This window comes from Teleopsis dalmanni, chromosome X (assembly GCF_002237135.1).
Source record: "Teleopsis dalmanni isolate 2A chromosome X, ASM223713v2, whole genome shotgun sequence".
Classification (NCBI taxonomy): domain Eukaryota; kingdom Metazoa; phylum Arthropoda; class Insecta; order Diptera; family Diopsidae; genus Teleopsis; species Teleopsis dalmanni.
In genome coordinates, this window is record NC_051848.1 from 35,921,325 (window position 1) to 35,940,067 (window position 18,743).

The 18,743-nt window shown below is 29.0% G+C and overlaps 1 protein-coding gene across 2 annotated transcripts in view; it reads right to left on the bottom strand.

The window, feature by feature from the left end:
• LOC119689753 overlaps nucleotides 1-16,536 on the bottom strand; it is a 30,498-nt gene extending 13,962 nt beyond the window's left edge. The window contains exons 1-3 of one of the 2 annotated variants that reach the window (XM_038104653.1): nucleotides 16,502-16,536; nucleotides 5,926-5,952; nucleotides 5,548-5,826 (exon numbers count right to left, since the gene is read on the bottom strand). In XM_038104653.1, coding sequence (XP_037960581.1) covers nucleotides 5,548-5,700 — 153 coding nt within the window. In that variant the 5' untranslated portion in view covers nucleotides 5,701-5,826; nucleotides 5,926-5,952; nucleotides 16,502-16,536. Of the gene's footprint in view, nucleotides 1-5,547; nucleotides 5,865-5,925; nucleotides 5,953-16,501 lie in introns of both variants that reach the window. The other variant, XM_038104652.1, reaches the window with a different exon arrangement.
• Between the last annotated feature and the right edge of the window lie 2,207 nt (nucleotides 16,537-18,743).

Consider the following 18,743-nt stretch of genomic DNA (forward strand, 5'->3'; position numbering starts at 1 on the left):
CAAAATATTATCTTCAAATCTGTCTTCAAGACGCCTATATAATTACAAGTACTTAAAAATTTTTAAAAATAATCACAAAAACTTTAAACCGATTTGTGAATTCAGAGAGAAACGATATCAATAATTACCTGAGGATAATAAGTTTTACAAGTAAAAGACTTTTAATATACAAACTTTACATAAATGTGAAAAGAAATATTTGTCATGACAACTACAAATCACACATTTTAAGAAACATCACTTTCAAAGTATAAATCTTCTCAACTTTTAGTTAAGAAGTTTCGACGGAAAAGACTTTCGCATATTAATTAAACTTTGTTCTTTGTTGGGAAAAATTAAGTTAAAAGCAAAAAATTACTTGACAAAGTTTTCAAAGGGCTTTAACTCCAGAATACTCATGTCCGATTAATACTGTACTGAATTTAAACGTGATCATACAGACAACGGTGATACCGAAGGGTTTCGTCACCTAATAAGATCATTGCTTTATTGAATTGTTGTGTGAAATTTGATGATTCTTATTTGAAAATTAATGAATAAAGCTTTGAATACTGATTAAATAATATGCATACTAGTATATCGGATTTAAAATAATTTCCCAGATATGGCAATATAACGACTGATTACACCCACAGTTACATATATTTTCGGCATTTCCATATAGTGAGGTTGTCAATATAATGCAAAACATGAAATCAATTTTATTTCTGATGTATTATGCTATGCATTTTCTAATGAATATTACTTTATTGAAGGCTTTTATAGTTTTTAAAAATTTACAGTGGCTTAAATATGCCAACACTCAAAAAATCAGTTTCAGATAATTAAGTAATAATCCTCAATATAATTTCTTCATTACGTTCTTATGTTTATTTTATGAATCATACTTAGTTCATGAATCATTCTTACTTCATTAATCATTCTTACTTCATGATTGAACAGAGTAATTTGGAAAACAGCTTTCTTCAACGCATTCCATCAATGTTCTGTCAAACCGACCGTCGTCGAAATTAAACACCCTTCTTCGGAGACACTACGGAACCGCTTTCGTATTACTTCTAGAAGGGTCTCTTTTATATTGGAGTTGAATGCCATGCTTTGTTGATTTTTGATCTACTTCCAGACCTCCACTTTTTCACCAAATTTTTAAGTGTCTGCCCTTTTTATTATCTAAGTTTCTATTTCTCTTTTATAGGTTTCTAGCTTTGAGAACTAAAAACACATATAATTCTATTATACGCCTGTTTTCTGGGTTTGCTCTAATCTTTTCCATTATCTTCTTGGGAAGAAGAATTACTACTGAATTAAGTAGTAATTTGTTTCTCTTAATTTGTATTGAAACCAGATGATTATATTAGGTTTCAGTCTAGTTGTCCATCTTACTCGAGTACTTTGCTCCAACTATCTTACCACATTCTGCAGGTTTGCTATTGAATTTCTCCAACCATTTGTTGAGTATAATAATGGTTTGCTTTTTTATTGTTTACTCTTTGGTGCTCCCTTGCATACCTAACGTCACAATTCTGTGCACAATTAACATCGTAAGTGTAGTGGAATAAGTAACTATGTACACTTAATTTTACTAGGATGCTACCCCTATATATTTCATATATTTATACTCCTTATATTTCTCTAACATAAATTCTTGTAAATATGAATAGACAGCCATAAAAAAGTATGTGTAGACGCTTACAGTAAACTAACGCAAAGGATAGACTACTTTAAGGATGGATTGATGGTAAATTCGGATCTTCAAAGAATTTAAAGGAAAAAAACCAAGAACCAGATTATTTTACAATAGAATTATGCTAAACAGTATTATGTTTAACACCTCAAGTGATCTTTTAAAAAAAATATGCCCTGAATATACAAACATATTTTTACAGAACTTCTAGAACTCGTTTAGTTTACTTAAATTTTTTTTTAATATGTTTTGACGTTAAGCAATTTGCGAGTTATTTTATTTAGTAATTAGTTAACATATTATTAGCCAAGGACATTCAAGGTTTTGTCTGAAAACCAACAATTCGATTTTCATATTCATGAGGTTGCTACTTTGGAAACAGCAAATATATGCATAATATTTTTTTATTTTACTTGTTCCACATATACCAACAACTCACCAATTACTGTAAAGACCTAGCAGTCAAAAGACTTCACTTCAATATAGTAATTACTTCAACATTTTATCCGAAACCAGTGCAACTTTTTTGTTTAAGCCAGAATACCAATGTAAACTTCAACATGAATTAAATATAATTATTTGTTTATTGAAACTTATTACAACACAACATCCTTCAAGAAGTCAAAAGAAGATATATATTATTGTACCTTTCACACAAAAGTACAGAAATAATACATTGAGTCATGCTCGGCAGTACTAATATATTATGGTACAAACACCTGAACGGGATAGATCTATTTCTAATTTCAATGAAACAAGGCAAATGTTCTTGTATGAAAAATTACTAAAAATGATTGAAACTCTTCGTTTATGAGAAAGGAAATGGAACAAAGAAAACAAAGTCTTTCATAGTAGAAGACTTGATATAATATAGACAATATAATAGTCAAAAAACTAGTGCTGAAGTAGCCGGTACTAAAGAATAAACTCTCGTCAGCTGTTTTAAAATTAAAATTCTTATCAGCTAAATTGCACTGAAGTAGATGAACAGTTAGACCAGTGTAATATATAGTAGAATGCCCGGGGATGGGCAAATTAGAATAAGGACCTTTACCTAGACAGTATATTTTATAGATGATACACACAGTAAGAGTACATCATGAGTGCTTTACCTTCTTTTCAGCAATAATTATTTGTAGACAAAAGTAAACGTGTTAGAGATTTAATAAATGTTAATGCATCTCAGGATCCTAAACCCAATAATACAAGTGCAGTAATTTACTTGTGAACTGGTTTTATCTTAGTTACTTAAACAAAATTAAATTTATTCCATATGATGAGTTTTATAACGAAAATTGGATATAATGAATGCTCAAGTACTTTGGAAGCCGCTTAATAATCACTCCTTATACTAAGAAAAAAATATTATGTGTTGGATATAAATAATATTTTTGAGAAGCTTAAAATTATTTTAAATGATTATTACATCTTAAATGAGATTCATTTTTTTTTTATAAGAGAGATATCTTTAATAATTGTCAATAAGCTATTGAATAAGACTATATAAGATTGAGAATTAACAGTTAAATGATCTTTCAAGTCAAGGAAGTATATTATGTTATATATAGGTAAAGAACCATTAAACAATTGTACTTCGGGATATGCATTCTGACTAACAAGGTAATATGATGTGTCGCAACTTAAGTTTTTTGGGTGAGGTGACGTTAAAAATGATTTCAATGTGGTTAATCCTCAAGTTCTGAATGCTTTGAAATTCAACAGCTTTGTAACGACTAGACATCAAAATTGAAGTCCCTTTTCTTACCGACCTGAGCAAGCATGCATGCTGCAAAATTAGAGACTTACACAAGTTGATAGAATTATCAGACTGGTTCAACTTTACCTAATGGGGAAGTCATTACTTTCGATATTAGTTATACGCTGATCTTCAGTATATGTATGAAAAAACCCAATCTAGTGACACTTCAACGAACCATTATTTGAGCTCTAGTGGACTTTCTTCGGTACTCCAAACTAACTTAATCTAAACTAATCATCAATAGTTACTTTCAAGGAATTCAGTACTATAATACAACTCTTAAAGAATATTAAGTTATATTATTTTTAAGTAATATAAACAAAAATGTTATCAAAATTTTGTGTTTAGTTCACATTTATTATTGGACTCACAAAATGGAGAAGCCTGCATTGAAGACGCTTTGAAAATCAACAACTTCGTGATGATAAATCATCAAAAATTACCTTTCTGCAGTTCAGTACTGTAACATAGGTTATTCTTTAGAGGGTCTTGAACTAATATTTTATTTTTTTTGTAATTTCAAGGTTAAAACAATATACTAATATAGAAATTTGATCAAAATCTTAAACGGTAATAACTGTTTTAACAGCGCACTGTACCATAGGATCGCATGAGACTAATCTTAGCCTATCTTTTAGTATCCTATAGTACATATCTAACAGCGCTCGAAGAAAAGATACTAAAACATCTATTGTGTCTATTTTCAGGGTTGGTTAGATCCAGGCTTTAGCTTTTGATTGCTTTCTCTTTAACACACTCAGCGATATATTCGGCTTTAGTATTGGCCGGAGACGCACATTTATCAATGCTTCTGGCTGATTCTCACTTGACTATCCTTCTACTCATTATTACTAAGTATTGTGGTATTAAAATGGATTTCTTAGCTAGTTGAGGAGGATTCGTTCTAACTTAATCGGAAGTGTGTTTTGTTTAAATTCACTATTGGAACCAAGAAATGTATAAACCTGTGTCAAAATATAGTTTTTCATAAATTTCTATTGCGGTGAAAACAAAGATTAATTGAGCTATTTAAATATTAAGTATTTCATTGTGTATTAGCTTTGTTGTTTATTATGTGGATGCAACAATTTGAACCTTTTGTACTGTATTTAATTGTAACAAAGACCATGGTTAACGATGTTTATGTTTAACTTCAATCCAAACAAAAAAAAAAGTATCTGAATAAAATGAAAAATGTTTTTTGGGAAGAGCATTGTAGTTTAAACGTAAATACAATTATTAACATTTTTGTTTTCGATTATGTATTGTGTGATTAGCTGCCATGCAACTGCACTGCATGTTGACCACCAAAAAACGCAACCTCAAATCATGAATGTAATTCAAGCCCATTTACAGGCCGCGAGTGCCCGTTAAATGTGAATGTGGAGCAGTCAAAAACTGTAACGATACCCTAAAGTATTGCCGACGTTCATGCGGAGACCCAATTATATTTGTTTTATTTGTACGTTTTACGCCTGTTTCTCATGGGACCAGATGTGATGTAAGTTGGAAGTAAGTACCACAATCACGAGACATCTGCGTTAATCATAATTGAAATTTCATGCTCAACTCTTGCATGTGCAACAACGAGCGAACAGCCAGAGCCAAGTGTAGATACATTTAAATATTTAATTACGCTTGTTTTATTACGGCAGGCAGCACGAAGTAAGGATCATGTTTTCTGGCACTGCATTTGAACGCTAATGTTAGCAATAAGAAAGTGATACAAAGTTGAGTAACTTTTAAACAAAGACCTTTAAGAAGTTTTAATGAAAATAAAAGTGGCACTCATTTAATGTGCAAAGCGACGTTGAAGAGACGTTAAAAAAGCAATTTTTAACTTGCCGTTTAGTTGACCATAAAATCATGTTTTTTCTGTGTAGCTATAGCCGCGGCGCTGCTCACTGCATACAATATGTACACTAAGTGAATAGGACTATGTGAATAGGACTGCATACAGCAGTAAGACATCCCAATTTATTGTTTTGCTAACATTAAGTGGCTGCAGCTCTTTGATAAGCGTACAACCAAAATATAGGAGAGACAGACAGCAAACTACGCACGGCTGCGTTATTCATTGCTTTTTTTTAGATATGTTACTCACCTGCAACATTAATTCCCGTAATTTATCCAAATCATCGCCGTGTGACCTTGTCGGAAGATACCGACACTCGCACTGCTGCTGCTGCTGCATTATAAGCAGCAATGGAAGCAACCAGAATCCAATGAAAATTGTTGTTTTTACCAGAGTAGCCATACCGTTTCCACTAAGTTTTTGTGGTTGGAACTTTTCGCTTTAGTTGCCGACCTCCTTCACTGATTTCACTTTCAGCCGAACTCTCTGCTGATTTGTGGTTTTGTGCTACCCTTTTTTGTGGGATTTCTGCGAATAGCCGGGAAGTTTTATTGCAATTTCTTTAACTGATTTAAATTAATAATTTGTTTAAAATATTTTTTCCAATTTTAAACGTTGCTAAGTTACCTTACTTGCTACCTTTGTTCTTTCGATCTGAAAAAAAATGAAACAAAATATTCATTAAAACTCACGAAACTATTTGTGGTTAACATAAAATATTTTGTATTGGTCTTAAGACTTTAAATTAAATAAAAATGTCACAATTAAGTCATAATTTATTTAAAAACATTTGCATGCAAACTATATAAGAAACCGAAATATTTAACTTATAGGTGCCACACTTTGATTTCGTACCCCATGCTAAGGTCTAACTACTGTTAGCGTCGTAAAGCTAAAAGCTGAAAAAAAAACAGAACCTCAACAAAATATTATAATTAATATTTTGGATCAGTTGGTTAAGGTACGCTGATTTTGAGCTTCACATTCGGCAGGAGCCGAGTTCGATTCCTGGTACTTGCAGTCTCAAAAATAATTATTTACGAATAATTAAATACAAGAATTATTTCCAAGATCTCTTATGATGGGTATTTGGCAATATTCGAAACAGCTGTATGGTTAGCCCAAAAATTCAATTAATTAAAATAATATAAAAAATAAATTTTTGTTGTTGTAGTTCACTACTGTTCGAAAAAACCTCTTTATTATTATTGTTAGGAGATATAGCACTGTAACACATATACTACTGTTATGTAGTACAAAACTTGAATTTACAGAGTTTTATTGCCTCTTCCGTAAGAATATACATTCCCAAGATCCTATTCCGTATGTACATTAACGCAGAGCATTTTAACAGCACTTGTGGTGCCGACTCCCCATTCTCTTCACAGAATCTACAGTTTCCATTCGTATTTATACCCAGCCTCGTAAACCTGAACAGAACTGCTTTAAAATCTTTTCAGTGAAAAAATTATTTCACTAAAACAAGAGGATTCAGAATAGAAATAAATTTACTTTTATTTTAATTTATTTAAATTTGTTGGGTGATCATGCAATATTGCCAAACACTCATAATAAGTAGTCATTAAAAATATTTGTTGGACCTAGAACTGGCAAAATTAGAAGCAATGGCTACACATGTGCATTAGACAAACTAGCTAATGTGCTAACGTAACGTAGCTAACTGAACTCAACTTTCATTGTACAAATATCAAGTTAACCCGACTAAACTGACGAAAATCCCTTTTAAAAGAATAAAGAGAATACATTCACGTAATATGAGCGTGTAGATTCAAAGCATAACCACCTTTCCAGTAGAGAAAAGATGCATATGAACAGAAGATCCTAAGCATAAATCCCATTCTAGTAACGAAAGGAAAAGGAAAACAAATACACAGGAGTTAGAATGATATGTTAATTTTTAGACTTCAGTTTTCACATTTTTATGCATCATATTTCACAATATAAGAATAGATTCCTTCTATATATTTTGATATAATCTAAATGGATAATTTTTTTTGTACGTAATTCAAAATTTTGTGAATTTGCTGAGAAAAATGTATTAAACTATCGTATATAGTGGGAGACACACTCCAACTGATATAAAATGAATGTGTCCAAACCCCATGCAAGTACCAAATTCAGTAAAAATAATAGCGTATAAATCATATTTTTTTTTAAAGGCAAGATTGGAACATCATCTGTGGATCATCAGTAATTCCTAGACAATCTGATTTGACTACAGCATAATCAGAAAGAAAGTTATTTATTAATATAAAAATATTACGAATATTAAAATAAATGTATATACCTATAAAGATATATAAAATGCACGGGACAATTAACATCATTATAGCTGAAGCTAGCTTAAGCACAATATACATGGAACGATAGTTCATAGAAACTATAGTTTCTATAATTAAGAATCAAATAGAGACAGCTTTAGAAGAATTATTAAGACAAGGCCTCAATAATTCTTCTATGCCCCACTGGGAGAAGTGGACAACAGTAGTAGTAGTAGTAGGAAAGACACTCCAATTTTCAGTCTTTCACTATTGACTTTAGGTTGCAGTTGTTTCATGGTTCGTCCTTTATACAAGGAAAAAGGTCCTTGTAATTCGCCGGCATATTTATGTTAGTTGCGTTCCTTTAAACTATATCAGCTTTTTATTTCATTGGAAGGGTAGATCATATATATAATTTTCAAAAAAACATTGCATTTGTAAAAAGTTAACACAGTCTTTGATACTATGTACCGAGATCTATGCTGAAGTCATTATTGAATTTTGATTCTTAAAACTTTTTTAATAGTGAATATTCATTCTCTAGACAATATAATTGATAGACGACTACCACAATTGACTCAATTTTTAAAAAAAAAATTTCTGCAAATTTGTCCATTTTTATCACAGAAAGCAATTAGTAGTTCCCTTAAGATATCCAAAAGATAATAGGCGAAAAGAAATCTGCAAAAAGTCAGTACATAGTATAATTTTTAGCGTGAAGGTGCGATACAAATCGTAAATTTTAATCGCTATAACTTCATAAATACTAGGGAATACATTTGTTTAGATAAAATTGAAGATTTGTAAAATATGTGGTTTCATTAGAACAATGTTTAAAATTGAGAACTTAGAAAAACTATAAATATTTACATCTTCTGCACTCAGTTCTCCCCATATGGATGAAGTTTAACTACTATAGCTACTATATAATTACTATGTAATTGAAAATTTCGAATATTTTCTAAGACCACTGCTGATGAGTACTTGACAATACTCTGAACAACATTGTATGGTCAGCCAAATTTTAATAAAATAATTTAAATTTTTGTTGTTGTCTTTTCATCGTTTCAACCCTTCTAAATCAAGATTTTTTTCGTCTGTTTTTGGAACAAAGAAACATAATCATAACTATAAATAATTGCAAACAAACATAAAATAATAAAACTCTGCTTCTAAAGTTTCAAAATTATATATAACAATTACTTTAATTGCACAAAAATTTTGGTGGAATAACTTAAGTTCTATGTGGAATCAAAATACCATTTGCAATAAAAGCTTCACCTATCTGTAGATTTTGTTCTTCAGTGCATTAGCGTTTCTTCAGTGTTAAAGAAATTTTATTTAAACTAAAGTCAGAATTATATGAAATGAAATTTTTATTATTCTGCTGTGGAAGTTATATTACAATCATTGTTCTTTTTTAAAATAAAAAGAACAAATTTATTAAGAACAGACTATTAAGGTTCTGGTTACTTACTTAACTGCTTAAAACAATTTGTGGCATCAACCTTTTATCTTTGACTTTGCAAGGACTCTGAGTTCGACAGCTGAATTTTATCGCATCGTACGCCACTATATTTTACGACCCACTTTAATAAGATGATTTGTGTCATATGAGAGACATAAAACCTTATCTACAGACTGCCATATAAATAATCCATGCAGCTCATCTCAAATGAACTGAAAAACTCAATAAATCTGAAACAACAAAACTGTAATTTACTGCATTTTTTACTGCAGCTTAGGTTGGAAAAAATTTGCAGTAAAATTTTTATAAAAATAAAAACAACTCCCCCGTATTTGGTAAAGTGTGGGCTTCACGTACACAATTATCCGACCATCGCACAGATTTTATCGAGTGCAATCCGCACGTTGTTATGGAGGGATGCGCAAACCTGACGCAAGCCAAAAATCTTATGAGAAGAGAATAAATAAATCGCATGACTGTAGGCGCAAATGTTTATGGAGCTTATTTCCACATGAGCGGAATCAAACTGATTTCCTTTTGTATTGAACTTCTGAGGCAAGTATCTAAAATATTTGAATTATTCAATAAAAACTCAACGCTTGGTATGCAAATTTAAAACTAAAAAGCAAAAAAAAACATGCTCCACTGAATATCAAATATAAATTAGGTATCAAGATTTCAAAAGTGTCCTCTGTCCCTAACAAACTGAATAATAAATAGAAAATTTATTGTCTTTCACGTCAATTTTAATTTTTCAATATAATGGATATTAAATGCCTTTATTGGAAAAACAAATAAAATATATTGACAATAAAATAGAAATAAAAATTTAGATTGGTTTTTTATATCCATTTTTTTCAAATTAAAACAATTAGAAACAAATACCATATAACAAATAATAGTATAGGTCTCTGCAGGCCATCTTCATTAACTGCAGACACAAGTACTCGTCCCTTCTGTGCCTTTTCTGCCTACACCTTTGAGGATAAGAAGTCCAATTAAAGTTCAAATATAATGAAATTTATAAAACATAACAAAAACTAACGAAAACCTTTGCGATATATAGCTCCATCAAAGATTTTCCTGGTAGCTAAATATAGTTCTTATTGTTTTCAATACAAAATGATATTCACATATTGCTATATAATCTAACATTTTCTATATGTTATATGTGTAAATGCATCTAAAATATTGAAACCCTATTTAAAGTACCCACAATGCACTTTTAAACTCATAGTAATGTTGCGAGATTATTATATTAATAAATTGTTCTGAATACTATAATCGTAAAACTGGCATTAGTCCCAAGTAGTAGTCTTCTTCAGTGTTCCGCTATGCTATGGGATAGAGAAAGTGCAATTTAATCTCTAAATTGAACTATCATAACTTCAATTTATAAATATATATAAATTTCATCAGATCATATCAACCTAAAAGTGAAATTTATAATTAACTGCATAAAACTATGCACAATAAAAATAGTTTTATTAACAAAATATTGAAGAAAAAATTAGTTAATGAAAAAAACTAGAAAAAATCTAATAACTTTTAGTGTTTCTCTTATCTGTCTTCCGAAACATAAAAATTTTAAGGAAAAATCTGACATCTGGTTTCTGTCCAATTGGAGAGGGCGTGGCCCAATTTTAAATTATTTATTTTCAATTATATTAATGATTATCATTTCTTTGTTTCAGAAACAGACAAAAAATCTTGATTTAGAAGTGTTCGATTAAAGTTGAAAAGACAGCAACAAAAATTTTAGTTAATTTATTGAAATTTGGCTAACCATACAACGCTTTTTCGAGTAACATTTGGAGCTAACCAGAAGAAAAGGAAACAATTTTCTATTATTTTTATGCATGCCCTGCTCCTTGCAAGCAGAGAACAACCACTTTTCAATAAACTTAAGGACCAAGCATAAGCTAATATCACCATCTTTAAGGTATTTAAATCACACGGACTTGATTTTTAACTGAGCTGTTACACAAAGAACCGTTGAGTAAGAATGTGATATTAAAACCTTGCGAAAGTAATTAATGGACTCAGGAACCGATACACCTCTTTAACTAACCAAGCATATATGTAAGAAGTAGAAGCCTTAACATCAAAAAATCTCGAATAGACTACATATCAACGACATTTAATAAGCCAAATGCTCATGAAAGGTGTTCTGGATGAATTTCTAAACGTTCTTAAAAAAATATGAAGTGGGTATCGTTTTAATAGCATCAAAAGAGGACTATATACTCGGATTGCTTTCTGAATTTTACATAATACCAAACAAATAGGTATGAAAAACTTTTATACTCTCAATTCAAACCTACTAATAAATAAAGAAATAATACAATGGATAATAAATTTAATATATCTTGGAGTGAATATAGAAGGAAATGAAGTCTAGTAAGATAGGTTTTTCTCAAAAGCGCACACAGGACACGTTTTAAATATATATATTATGTTTATTCATAGGTTAAAATGTATTTTCTAATTGATGAATTGATTTATATTACGTTAAATATAAATAAAAATCTTCAGTTTTATTAAACAAATAAATAAAAAATAAATAAAATAGAAGAAAATATAAAAGAGGGTTAACGTTATTAATTCAATAGCGTTATTAGATATAAATTGATGTGAAACTGATTTATGAATTGAAAAAAAAAATTTTAGAAGTTATCTTATTCTATCAATTTCTTTTGTATGACTATATTATATTCATTAAATTCATTAATATATTATTTAATTTAATCAAAAAACAAACAATATAATATAATATAATTATTATAGTTAATGATTTCGTTCTAATATAACAACAATTGAAATTGTTGATGAACTTTAACGGTAAATCACTAAACCTACAAGTTCAAACATATAAGTCCAGTACGCTTTTGGGTCATTTGGCTAATCAACACTGACTCTGAGCTTCAAATTTGGCAGGGTACGAATTCAAAAAAAATTATATATGAATAATTATATACAATAAATAATTCCAAAACCACTGATGATGATAACTTGGCAACACTCGAATTCAATTAATTAAAATAACAAAAAAAATGTTGTTACTGTTTGAAAACTCTCTATTAAATACAATAGATTCTATTAAGTTGAATAGTTACTGCCGTCATAATTGACGCTGAAATGCAATTTAATATATTATTTATAGTAATTTTTTATTTAATTTATGTTTGCGTTCTACTTACAATGCTATTAATCATAAAATTGTTAGCTCATAAAATAACTAAACCACTTTTGAAGGACTTAGCATTGTTTATGATACCCTTGATAGTTTGTATCTGAAGTCACATATGTATTCTATTCTTTGAAATGGCGCAAGGACTCATCAATTATGTCCTCATGCGCATTGTGACTAGGACAGGATGTGCAACAAGTGTTCATTGCAAATGCAACATTTCATCATAAAAAAATTATGTGCGTAATAAATAGTAGAAAAATCATGCACTTATAGCTATTTGCAACATGATTTTCTTTTTTATTAAATTTATACAAATAAATTTTTAATATTTTTTTTATAAAAAAACCTTGAAGAACTTTAATAATTGAATATAAAATTAATTTTCCTGATTAGAGGATGGTATGGGTACCATATCAGATACTCTTGGTATGGGTACCGAAATTTTTTTTTCAGTGAATTTTGATTCAGTTTGGTCTTAACTTAATATTTGTTGGTAATAATTTTCCAATATTACTCATTTGTATTTTTATTCATCATTTAAATGTTCAGCAATACATATATATATATCATATCATATAAAAAACCAAACTGCTGCTGTAATAATATTAACCAAATAGAATAGATATTAGCTATCTGATAAAAGACTAAACTAATAAATTTAATAATAATTTAAATAATATTTTATTTTATAATTAAAGTTATATAGCAATTTAAATTTATAAACTATAAGCATAATTACATTATTACCATATCGAATAAATTTCAGTAGTTGAAAAAATGCCAAATTGAAATAAATTAATTTTAAAAAAAATTTAACAATTAAAAATATAAAAATATAATTAATTAATTAATTCAATTACTATAGATGGTTTATGATTTCGTTCTAATATAAACACAGCAAGTAAAATTGTTAATGAAAACTTTCATAGTAAAAGTAACAAAACTCCAGAAAAATATGCGAACATAAAAAGTCAAGTACGGCTTTCGATTAGTTGGTTAAGAAGCGCTGATTTTGAGCTTCACATTCGGCAGGAGCCGAGTTCGATTCCTGGTACTTGCAGTCTCAAAAAATTATTATTTACGAATAATTAAATACAAGAATTATTTCCAAGACCACTGATGATGGGTATTTGGCAATACTCGAAACAGCTGTATGGTTAGCCAAAAATTCAATTAATTAAAATAATATAAAAAATAAATTTTTGTTGTTGTAGTTCACTATTGTTCGAAAAACCTCTTTAAAAAAAATAACAAAATAAAGAAACTGTCCATAAAATGATGGACCATTTATTTATTGTGCTTAATTTTGGATAATCATTCAAAAATCCATATTGCTATACAAATTTGGTCAAATTTCAAATTTCATCGATAACGCAAGTTTTCTGTGGTTCAAATAATCAACAACTAACCTCAAACTTATGGTCAGATACTTACTTCAATGGAATAGTGGGGTTTAAAGCCTTAACATTAAAATCGAAAAATTGTGATATACAAATACTTCAAGGATTCAATGTGATTTTAAATTATTCAAATTTATATTATAGTAAATAATATTAAGGATAATATTAAAGATATTATTATTTATTACCTGACAAAAAATCAGATAAACGTTAATGCAACAACAAAATAATTCTTTATTTTTATTATAATTAATTTTAATTTAATTAATTTTAATTATTTTTAATTAATTGAATTTTTGGCTGACTGTATACTGTAATCACACAGATTTTGCCAAATACCCATCATCAGTGTTTCTTTTGTAAATATTTTCTATATTTAACTTTTTGTGAATAGTTTTACGAATTGCAAGTTATAATTGATTATTATCACAAATCAAAAACCAGTGGAGTTAACTTATTATACAATGATATTAGAAGTATAACAGCCCTTACCAACAGTCAACGTGCCTAACTCAGCTTCATCTTTCAGTTAGGATTGTCTTACGGATATAGTAACTTTTAACAATTGGTTTTTATTATTTCTGTGCACCATCTTAGATTCCACTGATACCATCAGTGTTCTTTCACAATACCTTCACTACTCCATGTCATGTTTAGTACTATTACAGATGACATTATTTTATTAGTCTATAGATCACAAATACGAGTGTCTACTTTCTTTGTTAAAATTGTCAGGCTTTTTTGATTTATTAGTTTTCAAGTTTATTTGGTTTATATATATTGTACAACATAAAATATTTTACACAGTCGTTGTTCACTACAATATTCTATTTATTCTTAATCCTCATTGTGACCAAATATTTAGATGTGACTTTCGACTTAATATTCAGTAAAAAAAATATGCAAAAGTTAGGAAAAGAAACTCGGAAGTTGGACAAATTTATTGTTTTTATTTATCCTATCTTAACAAAATCTTTTTTTAAAAAATCATATTTTGCTTAACATTGCAAATACGCTAACAAAACTATATAAAGTTTTCAAAATATAAACTTAAAAAGATAACATCACATCCGACTCATCCAGAACATCCAAAGACGAAGTGAATCTCCTACGCTCATATAACACGAAGAAACCTTAACTTCTTTCTAAACAAAAACTGAAATTAATTTAAATATATGATAAAATCATTAACTAAACCATTTGATAAACATTATAATAATATCGATATAAATAATAATTCTAGGTAGTTGTTTTCTAAGACGGTTACATGATAAAGTCAATCCCTTTAACCCTTTTCTAAATTTTTTTTCACCTCTATTTACTAAAAAAAAATCAATTTCGAATGTAGTTGCATCAAGTTCTAGAACTGCATTTAAAGACTAGTGTGCCAACAGAGAAATAGTATCACTTAACAAGTGATTGCTATCTAATGTAGCCAATATCTCTATAAACATCTTTCCAAATGTCACACTTAAACTTAGTAATAGATGCAAGAGCTTATATTTATTATTAAAATTTTTGTTATAATCATTTACTACATGTTTTTTAATAAAGTACTATAAATATGGGACAAGGGTCTCTCATCCAAATAACAGAAAATAAGTTGTATGGCTTCGATACTCAATGTTAAAGCAGAATCAGAACATGAAAGAGAAACCAACCTATAGAAAACATGTTTTCAGAAAGCACTACATATTTCAAGAACTACATATTTATTGACCATATTATATAGACCGCGTACTAAAACTGTGACATAGAGAACCTGGACTCATATTTTACTAACTTTTAATCTAAATTTAAAATTCTATATGTCTATAAAATACCTGATCAAATCAAGTTACGAGCTTTTTTTTTAATTAAAAAAGTATATCTAATATAAATACTACGGCAGGTCGTAAGTAGTAAGTACATTTAATATAAAATTTTTAGCAACATTTAACCATAGTATTTCATTTTAACAAATATTGATAAGTGGCTTTTAGTTAGCCAGCTTAGCCTAGTCTGAACTTATACCATACGTAAAACCTCTAATCAAGTCAGTTTTTTTTATGAATTATTTTTAGAATTGCACAAAGCAGTGTGTGACAATTAGTGTATATGAAATTAGTTATGCATAATTGCAAGTTTAATATGAATGCCTTAAAAACACTAAATATTTTTTATTAACATAATAAACAGATAATAATTTCATAACAGATTTGTTATCTGTCATGGAACCAAAGCAAATGACGCCGCGCTTATAAAACCTTAAACGTAGTACTTCGTTAAATAAAGTAATTATTTATTTCTATTGATTTAATATATAATTAAATTAGTTAAATTTTAATCCTTAATGAATAAATTGATAGTCTACAAACGTATCAGTACGATAAAGCATAAAATTGAATTATAATAACTGAGTTATAATTTTAATATAACAATTAAAATTAAATAAAAAAGTAAAGTATTCTCACTAGCCAAAATTATTACTAATTAATTATTTTATTAGTTTCTTTCCAGATTTTAAGAATAAATAGCAGTTTCAAGTCACATATGAAGTAATTAGTAAGACACAGATAACGAAATTAAGCAAATATCACGGCAAGTACGTCATAAGCTTTTATTAACTATTATCACTATCAATATAGAATCATAAACTTGTAAACTAGTATTTTTTCATAAATATTGTTAGATTTTATTTAAAAATAATCCTGGTAGTTATCTTAGATCTAAAGACGTGCATATTAATTTATGCAGTTTTTAAACTATTAAAAGTTATTATAATATTTTAAAGTTTAAAAATAGATTATTGATTATATTGAAAAAACTTAAAAGTTTTTATTAATAAAAAAAAAAAATAAGCTGTGAAGAGAAAACTTACAGGCAAATTCACTTCTTCCAATATTTTTAAATTAATTAATTCTTTAAAATTATTTATTAATTATTTTCAATAAATTAGTTTGTTAGTAAGAAATTATTCTTTAAAAAGCACAACTGCACAACTGATATTTTATTGGACGTTAGATAATATTCACTTCTATTAAATTTAGAAAACTTTGATGCAATTGCCTTCTGCCAATGTAAGTTAAAAAATGTTTGCCATTTATTAATAATAACTTGGAATTAACTTCACTTGTATTTTTGTTATTAAATAACTGTGTGCTTGTCTAGGATAACTTTTGAGATTTGAATCAAATCCTTCGCTTACATGTGTTTTTATACCCAAAAATCTCAACGCCAAATTCCTTGCTTCGAACGCTTTTCATTATTCTTGGCCAGCAACAATAACAACTGGAGAACCGACCGAAAACCCCACAGCACTAACGTCAACAATGGCACCAACAGCAACAGCAACAGCAACAGCAGCAAAAAGAACAACAACAATGTGATGCCACAACAGCTTCCCTAGCAAACAAAATAGACCGAAGCTAGATAAAGCGTGGTTACGCCAACATTTTTTACCACTACAAATGCAGACTACCACTACTGAACACTCACACTTATAAGCATTTAAGCATTTAAGCACACAAGCAAAATAAAAGCGCGCGCGCGAAAATTAGCGAATTTTTATGCGACAATGAATAGGAATATCCCTACAATGGATACTACAGTGGAGAGTATTTGAAGGACAATCCAAATGTGTGTACGGCACATGTTGTCATACTCGTACATGGAAGGATCTGTAAATTTACAGAGCAACATGCGTAAGGATTTAGGGATGAGCATGTTATTTACCTACTTACACTGCATTGTGTGCTATGGCAATATTTGTGGTTGCAACAGTATCAAAGCATTCCTTCCTTGATGTAGCAACAGAATGTGGGAATAGCAGAAGTTGAGTACGTGCGCTATAATCGGAGATAAAGGCACTGCAACTATTATGCAGAACTATTTTCATAAAACTTGTGAAATATAAGCCAATTAACTTTGAAGTAGATGAAGTAGAACAGTACATTCCGAAAAGCAAACTATAAAATAAAATTTTGCTTTGAACTATTTTAAATATTTTAAACAAGCATCTGAAGTCCTTGCTATTATCTTTTTCAAAATTATTATAGATATAGTCCTGCTAAATATAGCAAATTACTTTAATTATCAAATATTAATTATTATAACGATGATGTTTTGGAAAGCATTTTAAATTTTTTTAACTGAGTGATGACGATTACATTAAAGAAAAATTTCGTAACACTATCTGCTTACATATAGGAATAGGAATAGGAAATAACAGGGTACTAGCTCCCATTTGAGCAGAGCACTGCGACCATGATTGATCTTTTGTGCTACAACAGACCCTAACTGAACAAAAGACATTCCGCCTTTCGAATGAAGATCAAAATGTCGGTTGTTGAGGACTTCCTAATGTCGGAAGGCGAAAGCAATTCCCGACCCAGTGATTTCCTCCTGGCCCAGATCAAAGCTGGGCAGTCACATAGAATGTGGCTGGTTGTCTCCTCTGCCTCTAAGCAGAGTCTACAATCTATCTCTTCAGATAGCTATCTGCTTACATACCTTGAACAAATATTTTCTTAACACTTCTTGAAAGGTGATCTTATCTTCTTATTGACACACCATTCTCATAAATAGTTATGTTAAAAATAATTTGAAGTTACAAAATAGCAATTTTAATTTATTCAATCATAACTAACAGTTAAATATGTCGCACTATCCCCTGGCCATGCAAGTAAATTTACATAGTACACAAAACAACATCGTTGTTGTTGCAAATATCCTTATTTTGTGCGCGTTTTAATAGGTTTTTTCACTTAAGCGCAGTGCAGTCTGCGACAAATTTCTAATCTAACACAATTAGGCAAATTTTTCTTTGTTATATATTGGTAAACCACTGTTAATATATTGGTTATATATTTCTTTTTATGGTATCTCAAATAAATGAATTAAAATGTTTCTAATTATTTATTCCACTCAAACTTTACTATGGTTAATTAACTAAATTAAAAATAATTTTTTGTATGGCAACAACTAACATTAATAATGCTGATAGTGTTAGAATTGTATAAGATAAATTAATAAAAAGATAATAAAAGTAAATTTATCATTATTGCCGTATTTTTATTTTTCTCTGAAAAATTATGAACATATGTATTTATTTCTGCGGTCCT